We start from the raw sequence: 24,480 nt of genomic DNA on the forward strand, positions 1-24,480 counted from the left end.
ACAAAGCTGTGGTCATCAAGACAGTGTGGTACTGGCACAAAAACAGACACATAGTCCAATGGAACAGAATAGAGAACCCAGAAATGGACCCTGAACTTTATGGTCAACTAATATTCGACAAAGGAGGAAAGACGATCCACTGGAAGAAAGACAGTCTCTTCAATAAATGGTGCTGGGAAAATTGGTCATCCACATGCAGAAGAATGAAACTAGACCACTCTCTTTCATCATACACAAAGATAAACTCAAAATGGATGAAAGATTTAAATGTGAGACAAGACTCCATCAAAATCCTAGAGGAGAACACAGGCAACACCCTTTTTGAACTTGGCCACAGTGACTTCTTGCAAGATACATCCACGAAAGCAAAAGAAACAAAAGCAAAAATGAACTATTGGGACTTCATCAAGGTAAGAAGCTTTTGCACAGCAAAGGATACAGTCAACAAAACTCAAAGACAACCTACAGAATGGGAGAAGATATTTTCAAATAACATATCAGATAAAGGGCTAGTTTCCAAAATCTATAAAGAACTTATTAAACTCAACACCAAAGAAACAACAATCCAATCATGAAATGGGCAAAAGACATGAAGAGAAATCTCACAGAGGAAGACATAGACATGGCCAACATGCACATGAGAAAATGCTCTGCATCACTTGCCATCAGGGAAATACAAATCAAAACCACAACGAGATACCACCTCACACCAGTGAGAATGGGGAAAATTAACAAGGCAGGAAACCACAAATGTTGGAGAGGATGCGGAGAAAAGGGAACCCTCTTACACTGTTGGTGGGAATGTGAACTGGTGCAGCCACTCTGGAAAACTGTGTGGAGGTTCCTCAAAGAATTAAAAATAGACCTGCCCTACGACCCAGCAATTGCACTGTTAGGGATTTACCCCAAAGATTCAGATGCAATGAAACGCCGGGACACCTGCACCCCGATGTTTCTAGCAGCCATGTCCACAATAGCCAAACTGTGGAAGGAGCCTCGGTGCCCATCGAAAGATGAATGGATAAAGAAGATGTGGTTTATGTATACAATGGAATATTACTCAGCCATTAGAAACGACAAATACCCACCATTTGCTTCAACGTGGATGGAACTGGAGGGTATTATGCTGAGTGAAGTAAGTCAATCGGAGAAGGACAAACAGTGTATGTTCTCATTCATTTGGGGAATATGAATAATAGTGAAGGGGAATATAAGGGAAGGGAGAAGAAATGTGTGGGAGATATCAGAAAGGGAGACAGAACATAAAGACTCCTAACTCTGGGAAATGAACTAGGGGTGGTGGAAGGGGAGGAGGGCGGGGGGTGGGGGTGAATGGGTGACGGGCACGGAGGAGGACACTTGACGGGATGAGCACTGGGTGTTATTCTGTATGTTGGTAAATTGAACACCAATAAAAATTAATTTATTTAAAAAAATAAAAAAAATACTTTGGTTACAATACTTCTACCACATTGTTTCATAACTATAGTAGTCTCCCTTACCTGTGGTTTTGTTTTCCATGGGTCTGTTAACCTAGGGTGAGCCACAGTCTGGAAGCAGAAGATCCTTCTGACTTATCATCAGAAGGTCACAGTAGCCTAATACTACATCATATGGCTACATCATTTACCTCACTTCATCTCATCAAGTAGGCATTTTATCAGCACAAGAAGGGTGAGTAGAGTACAATAAGAGCTTGAGAGAAAGACTACATTCACATAAATTTTATGACAATGTATTATAATTCTATTTTATTACTAGTTATTGTTAATCTCTTACTGTGCCTAATTTATATGTCAAGTTTCATTATTGGTATGTATGTATATGAAAAAACATAGTCTGTAGTTTCAGGCATCCACTGAGGGCCTAGGAATATTCCCCTGCAGAGAAGGGGTTCCTACTGCATTTCATTCTGACTTCTCCATCCCTGTGAAGTGCTGTGTCCCCTTCGCTTCCGGATGTGAGTCTCCAGCACAGGCTAAATGTGGTTGGTTATTTGCAGACATTTTTCTAGGATAGTGGTTCATACTTAGGGGTGATTTTTTCTCCCAGAGCACATTAGCAGTGTCTTAAGACATTTTTGATAGTTATTACTGGTGAGACCATGGTGTTATCACTAGTGTGTAGGAGCTGGGGATGCTGCACAGGAGACTTCCTACCACATTATCCAGTCCCAAGTGACAGTAGTGCTGAGATTGAGAAACCCTGCTCTAGGATGAAGTGCAAACTTTAGGGTACTAAAAGAAAAGACTTTTCATAACAAAAAGATGAATTGGATTTGGATTTTTTTTTAATTTTTTAAAAATTTTTATTTATTTATGATAGAGAGAGAGAGAGAGAGGCAGAGACATAGGCAGAGGGAGAAGCAGGCTCCATGCACCAGGAGCCCGACGTGGGATTCGATCCCGGGTCTCCAGGATCACGCCCCGGGCCAAAGGCAGGCGCTAAACTGCTGTGCCACCCAGGGATCCCTGGATTTGGAGTTTTAAAGGGATGTATATATATAAATTTGTAGTATCAAGCAACTTAATTTTCAGTCTAAACTGGTTTGGTTCTTTTCATGGCCTATTGTTAACATTTACTCAGATTTTGTGTTGTGGGAAAAACACATGAGTCCAGTGCTTATTAAGGGGTTATCAGCTATCTGCAGTAATTTAAGCATGTAAATGAGATTGTGAAAAATATAGTGGAATAAACTCTTTGTTTGAGAAGCTTTTTCATTTACTTTTTCTTATTTTAACTGTGCATAGTAACAGGTGAATACCCAGGCAGTTTTTTGGAGATGTGGGAGTGAGTGATGTCCTTTTTTAAGCTCTTAAAAAGAATTTAAGTATAAAATCCTCAGAAAAGGTCAAAAGTAATAAACTTTTTGTCTTATGTATATTAGCAAATGATGAAAACTCTAGTGCTACCCTGCACAGTCACACACCTGTTCAAACACACACACGTGTAACTACCAGCAGTAATCTCATACATTTGTATACTCTTGACTCTCTTTAGCCAGATGTCTGCTACAGTGCCAGATACACAGTCCATGCTGATCCATCAAAATATACAGGGCTCCTGAGAGGGATTCCGTGCCTACATGACAAATTGAGTGGGTACAGAAGATCCATTTCAACTAAATAGACTATTTTTATTCAGTAAATTTAAAATTTTGCGTAGGTATTAAATTTGAAGAGTTTGCTAATACACTGTAAAATTAGGATGTTGAAGGATAAATTGTTGCTGATGTTCAAACAAAATGGGACTAATCTACAAAACCATGTAATGGGAAAACAAAATACCTACCACACTTACACATTTTAGGGTGTGTTTAAATAAAGACAGAAGACATCACAGTAAAAGGTTTGATTCTTCAGTCCAGGATTCACTATGAAGTATGATCTTCTGTTTTATAATTCAGTTTTCAAAGAAAAATTCTGAGTTGGAAATTTGAGTAGGAGAAAGTAAGAAACATTTTAGGAAATGTTTGGAAAAAGAGGTAATGACTCCTATTCTTAAATAGTACCTGTGGTAGTAATTTCAAAATAAAACTTTCACCTACAAATAACGATTTACAAAGTTATTTAAGTGAATATAACCAGAAGAGAATGGAATAAATGCTTATAGTTCTCCAAATTTAATTGCATTTTCTCCTAATCTTTTTCAGAATTCTACAGAAATTTTGGAATACTCATCAGATAGTGAAAAAGAGGATGACTCAGAGAATGTCTTCTTTATTGATTCAGAATCCTCTCCCAAACAACATGCAGATTTTGGATCTGATAATAGACAGATGATGGAGAAACCAGTGAAGCGGAGGGTGAAATCTGCAGAGACCATTTTGTACGCACCCCAGAAACAGAAGTTTCCCAGGACTCCAGAAACATTGGCAAAGAAGAAGAAGCTTCTAAGGTTAAATTATACCTTTTTAAAATATCTTTTTTTAAAAAAAAAGTTGTTCATACATACGGAGGATATAAAAAATAGTGAAAGGGATTATAGAGGAAAGGAGAGAGAATGAGTGGGAAATATTAAAGCAGACAGAACATGAGAGACTACTAACTGGGAAACGAACAAGGGGTAGTGGAAAGGGAGGTGGGCGGAGGGATGGGGCGACTGGGTGACGGGCACTGAGGGGGGCACTTGATGGGATGAGAACTGGGTGTTATATGTTGGCAAATCGAACTCCAATAAAAATATACAAAACAAAATAAAAGTTTTTACTTTAAAAATCCAAATATCTAAGATATTAATTTAAAAATTATTAACTGGTTTACCTGGCGAGGAAAATTGACAGCATAGAATTGTAACTTCAATAAGAAATTATAGATTATTTTTACAAATGTGGTTATAGAGATTGTCCAACAGAACACTAGCAAATGCAAAGATACATGAAAGAGCAAAGAGGGATTCCTGGGTGGCTCAGCGGTTGGGCATTTGCCTTTGGCTCAGGGCGTGATCCTGGAGTCTCAGGATCCAGTCCCACATGGGGCTCCCCGCAGGGAGCCTACTTCTCCCTCTGGCTGTATCTCTGCCTCTCTCTATGTCTCTCATGAATAAACAAATAAAATACTATTTTTTTAAAAAAAGAGCAAAGATGCACAGATAGGAAACTATCTGTATTCTTCAGTATGTATATGAATAATCACTAGGGCTAGGGCATGGAGGGTTGACCAGGATGTGTGAAGAGGCTTGGTGTATGCCTTTATAAGAGCCATGTCCCAGCCCTGTGTAATACATGGTCTCTTTTGTTTTAAATTAGAACAAAACAATGAAAACAAAATTTCTTTTTATTTTATTCTATTTTATTTTATTTTATTATTATTATTTTTTTTTTTAGTTTTTTTTTTTTTAACTTTTATTTTTTTATGATAGTCACAGAGAGAGAGAGGCAGAGACACAGGCAGAGGGAGAAGCAGGCTCCATGCACTGGAAGCCCGATGTGGGATTCGATCCCTGGTCTCCAGGATCGCGCCCTGGGCCAAAGGCAGGCGCCAAACCGCTGCGCCACCCAGGAATCCCAATTTCTTTTTTTTTTTTAATTCAGATTGCCAGCATATAGTATAATACCTAGTGCTTATCCCATCAAGTGCCCCCCTCAGTGCCCATCACCCAGTCACCCCAACCCCGCCCCCCCCCCCACTTCCCCTTCTGCAACCCTTTGTTCATTTCCGAGTTAGGAGTCTCTCATGGTTTGTCTCCCTCTCTAATTTTTCCCACTCAGTTCTCCTCCTTTTCCCTATAATCCCTTTCACTGTTTCTTATATTCCCCATATGAGTGAGGCCATATAATGTTTGTCCTTCTCCGATTGACTTACTTCACTCAGCATGATACCCTCCAGTTCCATCCATATCGAAGCAGATGGTGGGTATTCATCCTTCCTGATGGCTGAGTAATATTCCATTGTATACATAGACCACAGCTTCTTTATCCATTCACTCTCGATGGACACCGAGGCTCCTTCCACAGTGTGACTATTGTGGACATTGCTGCTGTGAACATTGGGGTGCAGGTGTCCCGATGTTTCACTGCATCTGTATCTTTGGGGTAAATCCCCAGCAGGGCAATTCCTGGGTCATAGGGTAGCTCTATTTTTAACTCTTTGAGGAAACTCCACACAGTTTTTAAGAGTGGATGTACGAGTTCACATTCCCACCAACAGGGCAAGAGGGTTCCCCTTTCTCCACATTGTCTCCAACATTTGTTGTTTCCTGTCTTGTTAATTTTCACCATTCTCACTGGTGTGAGGTGGGATCTCATGGTGGTTTTGATTTGTATTTCCCTGATGGCCAGTGATGCAGAGCATTTTCTCATGTGCATGTTGGCCATGTCTAGGTCTTCCTCTGTGAGATTTCTGTTCATGCCTTTTGCCCATTTCATGATTGTATTGTTTGTTTCTTTGCTGTTGAGTTTAATAAGTTCTTTATAGATCTTGGATACTAGCCCTTTATCTGATACATCATCTGTAAATATCTTCTCCCATTTGTAGGTTGTCTTGTAGTTTTGTTGACTGTATCCTTTGCTGTGCAGAAGCTTTTTATCTTAAGTCCGAAGAGTTCATTTTTACTTTTGTTTCTCTGGTCTTCATAGATGTATCTTGCAAGAAGTTGCTGTGACCAAGTTCAAAAAGGGTGTTGCCTGGGTTCTTCTCTAGGATTTTGATTGAATCTTGTCTCACATTTAGATCTTTCATCCATTTTGAGTGTATCTTGGTGTCTGGTATAAGAGAATGGTCTAGTTTCATTCCTCTGCATGTGGATGTCCAATGTTCCCAGCACCATTTATTGAAGAGACTGTCCTTTTTCCATTGGATAGTCTTTCCTGCTTTGTCGAATATTAGTTGACCATAGAGTGGAGGGCCCATTTCTGGATTCTCTATTCTGTTCCATTGATCTATATGTCTGTGTTTGTGCCAGTACCACACTGTCTTGATGACCACAGCTTTGTAGCACAACCTGAAATCCAGCATTGTGAGGCCCCCGGCTCTGGTTTTCTTTTTCAACATTCCTCTGGCTATTCAGGGTCTTTTCTGATTCCACACAAATCTTAAGATGATTTGTTCCAACTCTGTGAGAAAGTCCATGGTATCTTGATAGGGATTGCATTGAACGTGTAAACTGCCCTGGGTAGAATAGACATTTTCACAATATTTATTCTTCCAATCCATGAGCATGGAATGTTTTTCCATCTCTTTGTGTCTTCCTTAATTTCTTTCAGAAATGTTCTGTAGTTTTTAGGATATAGATAGATCATTTATCTCTTTGGTTAGGTTTATTCCTAAGTATCTTATGCTTTTCGGTACAATTGTAAATGGGATTGACTCCTTAATTTCTCTTTCTTCAGTCTCAGTGTACAAAAATGCCACTGATTTCTGGGCATTGATTTTGTCTCATGCCACAGTGCCAAATTGCTATATGAGTTCTAGCAATCTTGGGGTGGAGTCTTTGGGTTTTCTATGTATAGTATCATGTCATCTGCGAAGAGGGAGACTTTGACCTCTTCTTTCCCAATTTGAATGCCTTTTATTTCCTTTTGTTGTCTGATTGCTGAGGCTGGGACTTCTAGTGCTATGTTGAATAGCAGCGGTGAGAGAGGACATCCCTGTCTTGTTCCTGATCTTAGGGGAAAGGCTCCCAGCGTTTCCCCACTGAGAGTGATATTTGTTGTGGGCTTTTCATATATGGTTTTTAAGGTGCTGAGGAATGTTCCCTCTATCCCTACATTCTGAAGAGTTTTGATTAGGAATGGATTCTGCATTTTGTCAAATGCTTTCTCTGCAGCTATTGAGAGGATCCTGTGGTTGTTGTTTTTTTCCCTTGTTGATGTGATCTATCACATGTACAACTGTTGAACCACTCTTGCAGCCTGGGGATAAATCCCACCTGGTCATGGTGAATAATCTTCTTAATGTATTGTTGGATCCTATTGGCTAGTATCTTGGTGAGAATTCTTGCATCTGTGTTCATCAAGGATATTGGTATATAATTCTCCTTTTTGTTGGGGTCTCTGTCTGGTTTTGGGATCAAGTTAAGCCTGGCCTCATAAAATGAGTTTGGAAGTATTCCATCCCTTTCTGTCCTTCGGAACAGCTTTAGTAGAATAGGTATTGTTTCTTCTATAAACGTTTGATAGAATTGCCCTGGGAAGCCATCTGGCCCTGGACTTTTGTGTCTTGGGAGATTTTTGATGACTGCTTCAAGTTCCTCCCTGGTTATTGGCCTGTTCGGGTTTTCTTTTTCTTCTTGTTCCAGTTTTGGTAATTTGTGGCTTTCTAGAAATGCATCCATTTCTTCTAGATTGCTTAATTATTTGGCATACAGTTGCTCTTAATATGTTTTTTAAAAGCATATGTATTTCCTTGGTATTGGTTGTAATCTCTCCCCTTTTGTTCGTGTTTTTATTAATTTGAATCTTTTCCTTTTTAATAAGGCTGGCTAGGGGTTTATCTATTTTATTAATCTTTCAAAACCAGTTCCTGGTTTTGTCAGTCTGTTCTACAGTTCTTCTGGTCTCTATTTCATGGAGTTCTGCTCGAATCTTTATTATCTCTCTTCTGCTGCTTGTTTTGGGCTTTATTTGCCATTCTTTCTCTGGTTCCTTTAGTTGAGAGGTTAGCTTGTGTATTTGAGTTTCTTCCAAGTTTTTGAGGGAGGCTTGTATTGCGATGTATTTCCCTCTGAGGACCGCTTTTGCTGTATCCCAAAGATTTTGAACAGTTGTATTTTCGTTTTCATTAGTTTCCATGAATCTTTTAAATTCTTCTCTAATTTCCTGGTTGATCCATTCATGTTTTGGTACGATGCTCTTTAACCTTCATGTGTTTGAGTTTCTTCCAAATTTCTTCTTATGATTGAGTTCCAGTTTCAAAGCACTGTGGTCTTAAAATATGCAGGGGACAATCCCAATCTTTTGGTGTTGGTTGAGACCTGATTTGTGACCCAATATGTGGACTGTTTTGGAGAAAGTTCCATATGCACTTGAGAAGAATGTGTATTTGGATGAAAAGTATCTGTGAAATCTATTTGGTCCAGTGTATCATTCAAGGCCTTTGTTTCTTTGGTGATGTTCTGCTTAGAAGATCTGTCATTTGCAGAAATTGCCATGTTGAAGTCTCCCAGTATTAGTGTATTATTATCTATGTATCTTTTTACTTGGGTTATTAATTGGTTGATACACTTGGCAGCTCCCACATTTGGAGCATAAATATCCATGTTTGTTAGGTCCCCTTGTTGGACAGACCCTTTGAAAATAATCTAGTGTCCCTCTTCATATCTTACTACAGTCTTTGGGATAAATTTTAATTTATAGGAAGATTGCTACCACAGCTTTCTTTGGAGGACCATTTGAAGGGTAAATGGTTCTCCATCCCTTCATTTTCAGGCTGGAGGTGTTCTTAGGTCAAAAATGAGTCTCCTGTAGACATCATGTAGATGGGTCTTGCTTTTTTTATCCAGTCTGAAACCCTGTGTCTTTTGATGGGATCATTAAGCCCATTCATATTCAGAGTAGCTATGGAAAGATATGAATTTAGTGTCATCATAATACCTATTCAGTTCCTGACTGTGTGAATTGTTTCCTTGTGCTCCCTCTTTCTTTTACAGGGTCCCCCTTAATATTTCCTGCAGGGCTGGTTTAGTGGTCATATATTCTTTCAGTTTCTGCTTATCCTGGAAGCTCTTTATCTCTCCTTCTATTCTGAATGAGAACCTTGCTGTGTATAGTATTCTTGGCTGCATGTTCTTCTCATTTAGGACCCTGAATATATCCTGCCAGCCCTTTCTGGCCTGCTAGGTCTCTGTGGAGAGGTCTGCTGTTAATCTATTATTTCTCCCCATATAAGTTAGGGATCTCTTGTCTCGAACTGCTTTAAGAATTTTCTCTTTATCTTTGAAATTTGGAAGTTTCACTGTGAAATGTCATGATGTTGAACGGTTTTTATTGATTTTTTGGGGGGGTCCTCTCTGTCTCCTGCATCTGCATGCCTCTTTCTTTCCCCAAATCAGGGGAGTTATCAGCTGTGATTTGATCAAATACACTTTGTGGTCCTCTCTCTCTCTCAGCTTCTTCTGGAATCCCAATAAGATGAATATCCTACGTTCTGAAACTATCGTTTATTTCCCTAAGCCTTTCCTCATGGGCTCTTAATTTTTTTTTTTTTTTTTTGGTTTTTTTCCTCAGCTTCCTTTCCATCACCTTGTCTTCTGTGTCACTCAGTCTTTCTTCCACCTCATCAACCCTAGCAGTTAAGAGTATCCAGTTTATTATTTTTTATTTTTTTTAATATTTTATTTATTTATTTATTTATCAGAGATGAGAGAGAGAGAGAGAGAGAGAGGCAGAGACACAGGCAGAGGAAGAAGCAGGCTCCATGCAGGGAGCCCAACGTGGGACTCAATACCAGGTCTCCAGGATCACACCCTGGGCTGAAGGTGGCTCTAAACCGCTGAGCCACCTGGGTGGCCCTAGAGTATCCAGTTTAGACTGCATCTCAGTTAAAGTATGTTTAATTTCAGCCTGATTAGATCTCAGTTCTGTAGTAACAAAGTCTCTGGAGCCCTTTATGCTTTTTTCAGAGCCTCCAGTAACTTTATAATTGTGCTTCTGAATTGAATTTCTGAGCTCGTGTTTAAATCCCCATTCAGTAATTCTGAGAGAATTGCCTCTGGTTTACTTTTGTGTTAAATTCTTCCTTCTAGTCGTTTTGTCCAATGTAGAGTGGCTGTATGAGCGAGCAGAGTCAAAAATATCAGCCATGACCTAAGTAAATTACACCCTAGACAATTTCAAGGAGCTCAGAGACCAGAAAATAAAAGATAAAGAAGAACATAATAAAACAAATGGACTACTAAATTGATAAACAAAATTTAAAATAAAATAGTGAAAATAAAAAACAAAAAAAAAAAGAAAAAATGGGAGTGATGAGGGCGTGGTGGTGGAGAGAGAGAGAATATAATCTCCCCATGGGGACCTAGAGGGTTATCCTATTGGTTCTGAGTGTATTTTCTGTATGTTAGAAGATGCTCACCTCCAAATTTATATAAACCAGCAAACCTTTTATAAAGACCCAACTTCGACCACAAAAACTTAAAGAAGATAAAGAGTGGGGCAGAATGGGAAGGAAGAGAGATAGTCTCAGAGAATGAACCAATATGATGTTCCACTTGGTTCTGGGTGTATTTTGGTCATGTGTTAGAAGTTACTGACTTCCTCCATTGTAAACCAAAGGAAGACAGAAAAAAGAAAACAAAAACCAATAACTCATGTATCTCCCAAAATTAAATTGAATATGTTGTTTGGAATAAGTAAAAAGTATATCTTAGACATGTAATGTAGAAATATGGAAATTAAAAAGGATAAAGCTTAAAAATGGTATGGTAAAATATTGTAGTTAAGGTGGGAAAGAGAAAAAATATTGGAAATTTGTAACCCTGACATAAAAATGAGTAGTAATGAAAAAAAACAAAAAACCAACAATCTTCTGGTTCTATACTATTTTCCCTCAGTCCAGGAGCTTCCCAGTACTGCTTGTTCAGTAAACTTGCTCTTCCCTGTTCTTCCAGCTGGCCTTCTGGGTGAGGGCCTGCTGTGCTGATTCTCAGGTGTCTGTTCCTGGGTGGAGATGCCCCGCCCTTTGCCAGGTTGTGGACTCAGTGTGAGCTGTTTACCCCGTTAGGCCTTTGTTCCCCTGAGGCCCTGCCTATCCCAGGTGAAAGGCAAAAAGAAGAGAAAAAAAAGTGGCGTCAGCCAGATCTCCAACTCTGCAGCCAAGAGCTCCCCAAGAGTACTGAACCGCAGTGTCCCAGTCCCCAGCAGCCTAGGTGCTCCTGGGGGCAGGTGCAAGTCTACTGATCTGCACAGCTTGCAGGGCGTCCAGCGGCAGGAGAGTTCTTCCTTTTCTGTGTCCTTCCTGCTTCCACATGTCCCAGGGTGAACGGAGGATAGCCAGCTTTGTTTGCTTCGATGCCTTGGGATTGAGGCCCCTTTACAGCTGGACCTGCACCCCCAGGGATTGCCTTTCCAAAAGAGACAGCCGCCTCCATCTATTGCCAGGCTTTAGGGTAAAGGGAGCTCTGAAACCAGCCTGCATGACCTACTGGCTTCTCCCAAATGCCCCAAAGTCTGCGTGCTCCAGCCCTTTGCTAAGTTGGGACTGTGGTTTGCAGGGAACTTTCTCCCAGTGGCCCCTACTCTTATAGTGTCTGATTGAAGCTTCACTGCCCCTCCTGCAATTCTGCCCTACTTGCGTGCTAAGCACTTTTCAGTCAGGGAAGACTCAGGTGCGGGATTTTTAAAGTTCCCGCTTGTTCAGGGCTGGGCTTTCATGCCCTGGAGGCTTTCCTGGCTCCACTTTCGCCCGGCTCATTGGGGTTCCCCTCCCCCACTTCATTTATTTTATTTTTTCTGCCTTCCTACCTTGTCAGAAGTGAAAACTTTTCTCTCTATAGCATTCCAGCTCTTCTCTATTTACATCTCAGGTCTAATTCATAGGTGTTCAGTGTGTTCTGAAAGTTATCTTGGTAAGTTGGTGGGACCAGATGAGTTGAGGACCCCAACTCTTCCGCCATCTTGCCTTGACTCGACCGAAAACAAAATTTCAGTGAACATTGAAACTGTGGGAAGGAGTGCCATAAAAGCAAACTTAGTAGAGAGTTTCATGGAAAAAGGAGTTCAGTAGAAAGAGTAAATGTCACAATGAAAAACACAGGTTTGGGTCTGTTTAGGAAATATTTATGTCAAGAAAGGGCAGGTACAGTGCATACTGAGAACTCAATGGCAATGTTAGTGAACTAGCAGGGGAGGAAGCAAGGGACCCATGGCTCAAGGAGTTCCCAAGACATAAGGAGTAAGGACTGTACTGTGACTGGGATTTGAGTAGAGAATTGAGATACTGAGATTAGCTGCTAGTGGCTGAAAGGGATCTTTGGTTCAAAGAGATGTGAGAGGAAAGATGAGGCCTATTTAGAGAATAATGAGGAAGACTCTGTGGGAACAAAGTAGGATAATTGTTCTGTCAGTTTCCAGGATGGAAGTAGAGGAGGGGAGCCAGGGGACGAGAGCCCATAGGAGCGGAGGGACAAGCATAAGGATTACAGAGTCTAGTGGGACGGATGTAGAATGATGAGTCAATTCATGTCTGTTCACTATATATGCTTATAACATATATATGCTGGTAACATAAAATAACTCAGAATAGGGCACCTGGGTGGCTCAGTGGTTGAGTGTCCCCCTTAGGGTCAGGTCATGAAGAAATTTCACCCAGGAGGCAAAAGCACTGTACACTGAAAAGTATAAGACACTGATGAAAGAAATCGTGGAAGACAGAAATAAATGTGCTCATTGATTGGCTGAATTAATATTGTTATTTATGTTAATACTGCCCAAAGCCATCTACAGATTTGGTGCAACCCCTATCAAAATTTCAATTGCATTTTTTATAGAAATAAATTTAAAATTTTCATGGAACCACTAAAGACTTCAAACAGCCAAAACAATCTTTTGGCTTTTGTTTTTGTTTTTGTTTTGAAACCAAGGCGGCACACTTCCTGGCTTTAATCTGTACTACAAAGCCATAGCAATCAAAGCAGTATGGTATTGGTATAAAAAAACAGACAAACATTTCAATGGAACATAATGGAAAATCTGGAGATAAACCCATATATATATATATATATATATATATATGATCAATTTCTTTGTGACAAAGGAGCCAAGAATATACAATCGGGAAAGGACAGTCTCTTCAATAAATGGTTTTGGGAAAACTGGACAGCCACATGCAAAAGAATGAAACTAGACTACGATCTTATACAATACACAAAAAATGACTCAAAACATATCAAAGATTTGAATTTAAGGATCCAAAACCATAAAACTCTTAGATAAAGACATGGGGGTAAGTTCCATGACATAGATCTTGGCAATGATCTATGTAGTGGGACTACATCAAACTGAAAAGCTTCTGCACCAAAGAAAGGAAACCACTGATACAGTGAAAAAGGCATTTTTCTGAAAGGGAGAAAATATTTGCAAATCATATGTCCGTTAAAATATTGATATCCAAAATACATAATGAATGCATACACCTCAATAACAGAAAACCAAACAATTCAATTAAAAATGGGCAGAAGAACTGAATAGATACTTCTCTAAAGAAGATTGACAAGTGGCCAACAGGTACATGAAAAAGTGCTCTACATCAGTAATCATTGGGATAATGTAAGTCCACATTCATAACCTCTTAGAATGGTTATCATCAAAAAGACAAGAAAATGGGGCATCTGGATGGCTCAGTCTGTTGAGCAGCTGACTCTTGATTTCAGCTCAGGTCATGATCTCAGGGTTGTGAGATCAAATCTTTCTTGGGCTCCACAGTCAGTGGGTAGTCTGCTTCTTTCTCCCCGTCCCTCCTACTGCTCTCGCGTGTGCATGCACTCTCTCTATAAAAAAAAAGACAAGAGGTAACAAGTGCTGGTGGTGATGTGGAGAAAAGAGAAACTAATGTTCACTGTTGCTAGGTATGTAAATTGGTATGGCCACTATGGAAAACAGTTATGGAGGTTCCTAAAAAAAAAAAATTAAATATAGAACTATCCTATGACCCATCATTTCTCTGTTCAGTAATAAATCCATTAGAAATGAAAACAGGGTATCAAAGAGATATTTGCACTCCCTGCTTATTGTGGCATTACTCAGAATAGTTAATATGTGGAAACACCATAATCTCAGCCAGTGTATAAATGGATAAGATGTGTTGTGTACACAAACACACACAGGAGTATTATATGGCCACGAGAAAGCTGGAAGTCCTGCCATTTGTGACAACATAGATGGACCTTCAAGGCATTATGCAAAGTGAAATAAGACAGACAAGTACTGCATGGTATTACTTACAAGTGATATCTAAAAACAAAAAAAGAAGTCAAACTCATAGAACAGAGTAATAACGTGGTTGCCAATACCAGTTGTGTATACATGGAGGTAAAAGGGTACCAGGTATAAGATGAATAAGTTCTGAGGATTTAAAGTAAAATACAGTAAGAGCTACTTACTACCTTTGTGCTTTGATAAGCATTTTCAGATTGAAGAACAAAAAAAATTGTTAGTGTGAAAATAAAATATAGTGATTGATGTTAACATTTTATTATATAATTGAAATTTGCTAAGAGAGTAGAGTTTAAGTGTTGTCATACACACAGAGAAGAGTTAATATGTGTAGTAATGGATTTGTTAGTTAACCAGATGGGAGGAGTCCTTTCACGTTGTGTATATATATCAAATCACTACTGCCTTAATTATCTTAGTAAATCTGTCAGTTATACTTCAGTGGAACTTTTTAAAAAGTTCATTTGCATGTATACAAACAGGACCTTCTTGAACTGCCTGCATGGCTTTTTAAAATAATGAGCAAAGGGGGATGCCAGGGGTGGCTCAGTAGGTTAAGCAGCTTTCTTCAGCTCAAGAGTCCTGAGATCGAGCCCCACCTCCGCCTCTCAGCTCAGTGGGGAGTCTGCTTCTCCCTCTGCTGCTCCCCCTGCTGGTGTTCTCTTGCTTGCACACATTCTCTCTTAAATAAGTAAATAAAATGTTTAAAAAATAATGTATAGGTTTTTACTAGAATTATGATTGTTGAAGTCATGATGTTTCCATTCTTTTTTTTAAAAAAAAAAACATTTTATTTATTTATTTATTCATGACAGACACAGGCAGAGGGAGAGAAGTAGGCTCCATGCAGGGAGCCCGACATGGGACTTGATCCCAGGGCCCCGGATCATGACTAGAGCCAAAGGCAGGTGCTCAACCGCTGAGCCCCCCAGGTGCCCCTGCTGTTTGCATTCTGAAGTTTGTTGCATGAGAATCTCTGGGCAGATTGGAGCAGAGATATTCTATGAAGCATCAGAACAACTCCTGATGACTAAAAGCAAGCTCAAATGTGGATTCTATCTTATGGCTCTAGGTATTCCCACATGCAGAGAACTGTTCTGCATTTATTTTTACTCTATCTTTTTACTTTTTGTCTCATAATTCCTACAGTTTACTTGGGGATGTGGCCTTAACCATGTATTGCTTTCAGATTGCATTTTGTCTTTTTTTTTTTCTTCACAGTCATGGGATTGAAAATCAACATTTGACAAATAACTGTCTAGATCATTGTACAAAGAATACAGTGTTTTGCTTTTTTTTCTTGTGTTCGTTATGAGTTTCTTTTTAAGTAGTACTCTGTAAGAGGCAGTAGCTATACCATTGAGGCTAAGCTTATGAACTCTGGAGCCAGACTGCCTGGTTGTGCATCGAGGTATACCACTTAGCACATGTCTCACCTTGAATAGGTGTTTAATTTCTCAGTGCCTCAGTTTATCATGTGTAAAATGAGGATGACAGTGGTACCTAGTGTTGTTTAGAGGAGTATAAATGAGTTACTTTCTGTAAACAGAATGATATGAAGCAGAGCTGACACATATATTAAGTAGAGATAGACATATATGTACAGTACAGGCTCTTTGGCATATTTGTGATTATGAGAATTTTAAATATGTATATTTATACTGTGCATGTATATGTTTATATATAATATATATAATATGTGCATATATTTATATATATATATTCAGAAATAATAGTGCCTATAGGAAAATAACTGTAGAAAAACAAAGTAGGTAGTATGATAATATATATAATATGTATAAAAATAAGATCTTTCAGTCATTTCATTAGAAAAAGCATAGTATACAAGTAAAAAATCATAATGAAATCAGTAAGATCAGTGACTACTATTTCTTGAAGATTTAATTGCTGGGCACTGTGGTAGGTCTTTTCTGTTTTCAACAGCTTATTTCTTCATCTAGCTAGTTATATAATATTGGAGAATTTCCTTAACCTCTCTCTAAGCTCTGATTTTATCATCTATGAAGTAGTTATTGATGTCTGTTCTTTCTTAATAAATGTATCTTTTTAGTATAAAATGAGATAATGTGAAATGATCAATGAGCTAGTACATAATTGAGATATATATTGATAAATTATGTAGCATGTAATCATAATGTTGGTTAACTGATCCTCAGTTTTCTTGAGAGCACAGATGTATTAGGAGCTACTGACTTCTCTGACCCTAGGTAGTTTACTGAATCAAAAATACTTGTATGGAGAAAGACAATTATTATATGATCTCAGTCATATGTGGCCTTTAAGAAACAAAACAAGATCATTGAGGAAGAAAGGAAAAAATAAGACAAAATCAGACAGGCAAACCATTAGGAGACTCTTAATCATTGGAGACAAACCAGGGGTTGCTGGAGGGGGGAAGGGTAGGCTAACTGGGTGATGCACATTAAAGAGGGCACATGATGTAATGAGCACTGGGTGTTATATAAGACTGATGAATCGCTGTCCCCTACCTCTAAAACCAATTATGCATTATATGTTAATTAATTGGATTTAAATTTTATTTTATTTTTTTTAATTTTATTTATTCATGTGAGACACAGAGAGAGAGGGAGGGGGGCAGAGACACAGGCAGAGGGAGAAACAGGCTCCATGCAGGGAGCCCAACGTGGGACCTGATCCTGGGTCTCCAGGATCACGCCCTGGACCGAAGATGGCACTAAACCACTGAACCACTGGGGCTGCCTGGATTTAAATTTTAAAAAACAAAAAATATCTGTATAATATATGTTCATATGTATTTTTGATATACATATCAATAGATATGTAATTATATATTATTTAATAATATACATTAATATAACTACATATAATTTAATATAAAATATACTTGTTATATCATTGTATTTTATAATATATAACAATGTAATTATATAGCAGTGCATAATTATATATTTATATATAGTATTAGTATATGTTATAATATAATATAATTGATATATTAGTATAATAATATATAATAGTATAATATTGTAGAATTCACGGATGGGTAAGAGTTTTTGTGAAGTATATCCATTTTTATGAATCATCTTCCTGCCATACATGGAAGTTTTATTTTTATAGTGTTAGTATCTTTGTTGTATGCTTGTGATTAATTCTCAGTTGTCTCTGTGGTCCAATTAATAAGCCCATCAACAAATTCTATTTGAGTGTTCTCTATCAGCATTTGCAGGTGTTATTCTTTTTTTTTTTTTTTAAGATTTTATTTATTCATGATAAACACAGAGAGGAGAGAGAGAGAGAGGAAGAGACACAGGCAGAGGGAGAAGCAAGCTCCATGCAGGGAGCCTGACGTCAGACTTAATCCCAGGACCTTGGGATCACACCCTGGGCTGAAGGCGGCGCTAAACCGCTGAGCCACGCGGGCTGCCCTGCAGGTGTTATTCCTGACTACAATTCTGACTGCACTTTAATTTATATGTTTTGTCCCTGTCTGCCAAGCAGTTTGTGAGGCTCCCCCATGGCATCGCTCATTGCCTTCTTTGCATCCCTGGCCCTAGCACTTTGCTAGGTAGAACAGGAAACCACCAGTATATGTTTATGGGATAAATAAACAAAGAATAGAAAGGAAGTCAAATTGATCTGAGAGAGTAGCTTGCATTTCTAAGAATCAAGAAACTGAGCTTCTAAGAAATCTTTAAAAAGGTTACTGATCCAGGAGGATTGGGCCTCTAGGAACAGAGCGTGATGCCAAGTAAGTTAGAATTTGTATGTTTTATCTATTTGTCTCTGGTTGGAGAGTATAAAATATAAATATTTCAACTCTTCTGAAGTTTTTCTTTTAACTAACTTAATACATTATAATTATTGAACAGAGGCGGGCTAGCAGAAAGACTAAATGGACTGCAGAATCGAGAGAGATCTGCCATTTCTTTGTGGAGACATCAGTGTGTTTTTTACCAAAAGACACTTTCAGGTAAGGCCTGCACTGACATCTGAGACTGTGGGTTAAGTATGTGCCAGTTGAAAGTATTTAACATTAAGATATATAAGTTTGATCATTAGTATTTTCATGACTTTTTCTTTTCTCCAGGTGTCCTGTAGATCTTAGAAATTGTTCTAAGGGATACCTAGTTTTTCCTTGGAGTCTGGCCACTGCACACTTAAAAGGCCAGATATTGGAAGTACCATCTTTCTACTACATTAGTGTTTATGCCACACCTTTTTTCCCTTTCCATCACAAAAAACTAGAATGCTGATTCTTGAGGGTTCTTAGAGATCTTCTAGTCTGAGCTCCTCTTTGGGGAATGGACAGAGTATGTAGCCTAGCAGAGGGAAGTGACTTGTTCTGATTACTCAGATTAGAAGAAGAAACTGGCTAGAGCCCCAACCACCTGACTGCCAGTGTCATGCTCTTTCAGTGGGGCCACATTCTGCCTCATAAAAGTAATTTTTTTACTCCTCTACTGATTTGTTCTTAGTATTACATTGAGGAATAAAAAAACACCCCAGATTGGACTTTATGTGTCAAGTATGGTATTTATCCTGAATTTTGTTGACTTAATAGTCTTGAAATATTGGAAATATCCTCAAGGTGAAAAAGAATACTTGGAGAAACTTTAATTTGGAACATAAATTCCTAGGAAATAGGGAAGCCCAGGTGGCTCAGCAGTTTAGCGTCGTATTCAGTCCAGGGCGTGATCCCGGAGACCTGGGATCAAGTCCCACATTAGGCTCCCTGCATGGAGCCTGCTTCTCCCTCTACCTGCATCTCTGCCCTCCCCCCTCTGTGTCTCTATGAATGAATGAATGAATAAATAAGTAAATAAATCTTTTAAAAAAATTCCTAGGAAATAATTGGGGAAAAATAGCTTCTGTCTGCCTTCTTTTCTCCTTCAACATTGTCTCTGTCATTGTTGTATCACATTTGGAGGCTTACTGTATGGTAGGTACAATGTTGAGGGCTTACTACATATTAAATCATTTAGTATGCAAAATGTGCTCTAAGATTCAATTTGCTTTCCTTATTTTCCAGGGACAAAAGCTGTAGGTTGAATATATGGTGTAGATGAGTAAGTCCAGATTGAGGTTATATATGTAGTCCATGTTCTTATTCACTGATCTATTAGGGCTTTTATTAGATAATCTGTTTAGGCTGGAGAAAAGATTAAAGAAGGCAAGTGATTAAGAAACCAGCAAAATAGAAATAGTGATACAAATGTGATTTTTGTTTGGGAAAATGTAGTCTTTCAATGTGTAGGTCCACTGATTTAAGGAGTAGAGGACATAAATTTGAATTTGTAAATCATGAATCTTGTGTAGGATCCCCTAAAATCTAATGATTTTGATAGGGAGGTGTCAGATTACCTTCTTAATTATTCATGTTGATATTCATATTGATATATACCAGGAATCATTCTACATTGTTGTCCTTGGCTTCTCATTACAGTGAATTGATCCAAGTGTAAAGTACAGAGTAGAGGTATCTTCTAGAGTTGGAATAGAAAAATACCAAGTAAAATAAGTGTGACTGTGTGCCTGGAATGAAGAGGGGAAATATGACCTTTTATTTGGCTCATAAGCACCAAAAAGCTTATTTGGAATGTTCCTTATAATTTGGGGATATACATTATACCATGAATAAAAGACAAAGGCAAAATAAAAAGCACAGAGCCCAAAATGAATCCATTAATTTGGTATATGAATGTACCCATCTCCAATAGATTTTGCTTTCTTTCTTTTCTTTTTTTTTTTAACTAGGCTCCACACCCAACATGAGACTTGAACTCACAATCCTGAGGTCAAGAGTCATGTGCTGTGCTGAGTCAGCCAGGTGTCCTTTCAATAGATTTTTCTTTGACAAGTCTGAACATTTTTAGATTTGGATTTCATTTTTTGTTTCTTTTACATCAATGTCTTATTTTTCAGGTCTATTAGATCCTCTCCTTGGTGTCTTGTAATACATCGTGCTATTTTTCTCATTCCTTTTTTTCTTTTTGAAAGGTTATTTATTTATTTGAGAGAGAGGGGAGAACAAGTGGGCGAGCACAAGCAGGGGGAGGGGCAGAGGCAGAGGGAGAAGCAGGCTCCTGGCTGAGCAGGGGGCCCGATGCGGGACACCATCCCAGGGCCCTGAGACCATGACCCGAGCTGAAGGCAGGCCCTTAGCCGCCTGAGCCACCCTGGCGCCTCTTCTCATTCCTTTTTATATTTATTATAAACATGTATTGGGAAGAACATTTCACTATTTTGTTTACTTTGTGGCTTGGCAGAAGTTTTTTCTTTCAGTTTAGAAAATTATATTTTCTTATTTCTATATATTTGTAATTGAGTAAATAAAAGGAAAACTTGTAAATATTAAATAGAGGTCCTCCTTCTACCCCCCAATTCCAAGAATGAAAATCTAGGAAACAACTGAGATGCAGTGATGGATTTATGACACTCTCTATATGGTTAACCTAAAGTCTCTGAGCCTCTTACTTTCCTACGTTAGTGTCTCAACTGAGCTCCTGCGAACAGTGACTCCCATGCTGCGTAGGAGCACATATGGCTACGGGACAGAGTCAGCACTGGTAGATGGTGAGAATAAAGAGATACAGCATTATTCTGAGGTCATTTTCATACCACATCTGATAGTTTAGAGGCAACCAAAATCAGCTGCTCTTCCTCCACTTTAGGGTTTGGATGTGCCTTCCGGCTTACAAGTCCTAAAGTCAGATTCCATTTTATATCTTACACACAAGTGGATTGTTCATATTAGGTTAATTTTGACTGAACAGATGAATACATCGGGCTTGGCTTTCCCTTCTAATGGGTTTACTGAGAAATCTAGGATTAGTAGTAATTTTAGGGACCACATCTTGGTTTTTGGTTAGATATGAAGTATAGCACTCAGTCCATCTTTATTTCCTTCAAGATACAGTTAATCCAGGATACAATCACTGCCCTTATTTAAATTTTATCAGTTTTACATGTACTTGTGAGTTTGTTTTGTTTATGTGATTTTATCATGTGCAGATTCAGGTGCTCACCACCGCAGTCTGGATACAGAACAGTCCACCACAACAATGCCTCAGGCTACCCTTTCATAGCCACAAACACTTCTTTCCCACCCTCCTTTCTTACATTTTGCAACCACTAATCTCACCATTTCCATAGTTTTGTCATCTCAAAAATTTATGTAAATGGAATAATACAGTGTATAACCTTTTGGGATTGGCTTTTTTTACTCAACACAATTCCTTCAAGATTTATCTAAGTTTGTATGTGTATCAGTAGTTAACTTCCTTTTACTGGTGAATGGTAGCCCATGATATGGATGTACCAATATGTTTAACTGAGGGACATTTTGATCATTTCCATATTTGGGCTATTACAAATAGAGGTGCTATGAATATTAGTGTACAAGTTTTTGAGTGAACACAGGTTTTTATTTTTCTGATACAAATGATCAAGGCAGCAATTACCCGGTGTTATAATAAGTGCATGTCTAGTTTTATAAGACATTGCATATTAGTATCAAATATTTCAACAAATATTTCTAACATAGCATAATTTTTTTTTGACATCTTTGTAGATTTCAGTTTTTAATTTACTTTTTCTGGGCTATTTTATAACTCCCACTTAGAATCATTGTTGTTGGGATCCCTGGGTGGCGCAGCGGTTTGGCGCCTGCCTTTGGCCCAGGGCGCGATCCTGGAGACCCGGGATCGAATCCCACGTCAGGCTCCCGGTGCATGGAGCCTGCTTCTCCCTCTGCCTGTGTCTCTGCCTCTCTCTCTCTATCTGTGTGATTGTCATAAATAAATAAAAATAAATAAATAAAAAAAAAATATTAAAAAAAAAAAAAAAGAATCATTGTTGTTTTCCCTGTTTATACCTTTGAGTATATTTCAGTATAAAAGTCATATATTAAGATTCTTCAACCTTGAACAAGTTTTAAATGTGCCTGTTTCCTTGGCTGTTTTTTCGTCATCACTAAGAAGAAGGGACTGAGGTTGGCGACAGAACAGAGAAGTGTGTGTGCGGCATATGAACGCTAATGTAGATGGGTGTGTGAGTTGACAGGCAGAGAAGAGGGGGCCAGAGGCCTGACCACTAAGGGTCTGGAGGCCATAATTGGATTTTCTTAAAATTTATTGAAGTGTAATTAGCATACGTTATATTAGTTTCAGGTGTACAACAAACTTACTGATATGGCAGTTCTGTGCATGACTCAGTGCTCACCGTAAGTGTGGTTGCCATTTGTCACCATGCAATGTTGTTACATTATACTGTTGACTATGCTAACTATATTCTCTGTGCTGTACTTTTTATCTCCATGACTTATTTTATAACTGAACGTTTGTACTTAATAATCCCCTCTGTCTATTTTGTCCACCTTCCATGTGATGCCTTAGAAATACACATTTTGAAATGTGGCTGTGGAATGGGAAAGGATGATTTTATTTTTCTCCCTTTCTGAATGGAAACAGTTTTCCAACATTGCTTTGTGATGGCCGGTTTTTATTATGTGATATCCAAAGCATTTCATGGATTTGTTAATCCGTTTAATCTTCACGATAACCCTTCCAGTTAGGTCTTCTGATCCTACTTAAAGATGAAGAGAATGTGGACAGGCACAGCCCTGTGTGTCTCGCCAGCAGGTCACAGAACCAGATTTGCATCAGTCTGTCTCAGTGGCCTGTGATCATATTCCATCTCCTTCTAGATAGATTTTTGGGAGGCAGACCCAGGTAGGCACCGATAATGTATGCCCGGGGCATGACTGAGTTCTGGAAACATGAATGTAGTGAAGTCTGCCCCGATTCCCTTGCTCAGCCTGTGTTTAATAAGAGTGTGACAAATATTTTCACAATATGTTTGATATTCAAGTTTTTAAAACTAAAAATAGTTAAGACTATTCTTAGATGGATAAATCCTGTGAACTCCTTGTATTGTTTAGGAAGAGAATGGGGGAAAAAGTTAAATGAAACAAAAAAAAAAAGACGTTCTTCAGATAAGTTATTTTTCATTATGAGATTTTTGTTCTGAAAAGTTCACTCTAAATTTGAGAAAGATTGTAAGGGAGAAAAAGAAACAAGTAAAATCCGTGAAGTACAGTAGCATTTACCGGTGTCCAAAGCAGAATTCCCTCTGAATTATCTTTTTCTTCAGCATGTGGCTATCAAATATGTTGAGAGTGGTCACTAAGAGTGTGTGTGCGTTCTCACTTAGGGACGCTTCTGATATACCTGTGAAGGTAAAAAATGATACAGGTTTTCTGTGCATGTGTGTGTGTTGCAAACATAATAAATATATCGTCTCGGGGATCCCTGGGTGGGTCAGTGGTTTGGCGCCTGCCTTTGGCCCAGGGCGTGATCCTGGAGACCCGGGATCGAGTCCCGCATCGGGCTCGGGGTATGGAGCCTGCTTCTCCCTCTGCCTGTGTCTCTGCCTCTCTTTCTCTCTCTCTCTCTATTATGAATAAATAAATAAATAAAAATCTTTAAAAAAAAAGTTCAAAAAAATAAATATGTCAATTAGTATTATAAGAGCAAAGAACAGACTTATTTATTCATATTGGTATTAGTATTTAACAGCTTTTGTATTAGCATTTTTATCTCTTTTTTTTTTTTTTTGCCTGTTGCCACTGGGTCAAGGTCAGCTGAAATTTTGTGAAGAGTAGGCCACAAAATGCTATGGCTTCCATAATGCCTTTCTCCCACACTGCCCAGTAGCATCTTGATACTGCCATCAGGGAACCTTTGCTTTCCACTTACGGCACGAGCCAGCCCCTCAGGGCCCCTCCTCAGTTAGTTGGTGGAATGTCCATGCTGGCTCAGCTCCATGAGGTGCTGAGTCTCTGTAGGATTCACAGTTACTCGATTGCCAGACCCTATTAGATGACTTAACTATGCACCACTAGGGTATCTGCTTAAAGTAAATGTGTTCACTTTTCAGGAGTTACTGTTTTCTCATTTATCTTATTTTAATTTCCTAGTCACTTTGCATTGAGAACATTTCATTTTCCAACCATAACTTTTACAAAATTATATTCACTGCCTTACTGTTTTTCCAATGCCATATTTTATTATACATGTCCCCTTCAAAGGTTTTGTTGCTTTTTTATGGGG

The 24,480-nt window shown here is 38.6% G+C and overlaps 1 protein-coding gene across 6 annotated transcripts in view; it reads left to right on the forward strand.

Moving 5' to 3' along the window:
• The window catches only part of SPIDR (scaffold protein involved in DNA repair), a 431,589-nt gene that overhangs the window by 132,893 nt on the left and 274,216 nt on the right, over window positions 1-24,480 (forward strand). For all 6 annotated transcript variants that reach the window (XM_055322515.1, XM_055322518.1, XM_055322516.1 and 3 more), the window contains exons 6-7: window positions 3,653-3,897; window positions 18,241-18,341. In XM_055322515.1, coding sequence (XP_055178490.1) covers window positions 3,653-3,897; window positions 18,241-18,341 — 346 coding nt within the window. The remainder of the gene's footprint in view (window positions 1-3,652; window positions 3,898-18,240; window positions 18,342-24,480) is intronic.

This window comes from Nyctereutes procyonoides, unplaced genomic scaffold (assembly GCF_905146905.1).
Source record: "Nyctereutes procyonoides isolate TBG_1078 unplaced genomic scaffold, NYPRO_anot_genome, whole genome shotgun sequence".
NCBI classification, from domain to species: domain Eukaryota; kingdom Metazoa; phylum Chordata; class Mammalia; order Carnivora; family Canidae; genus Nyctereutes; species Nyctereutes procyonoides.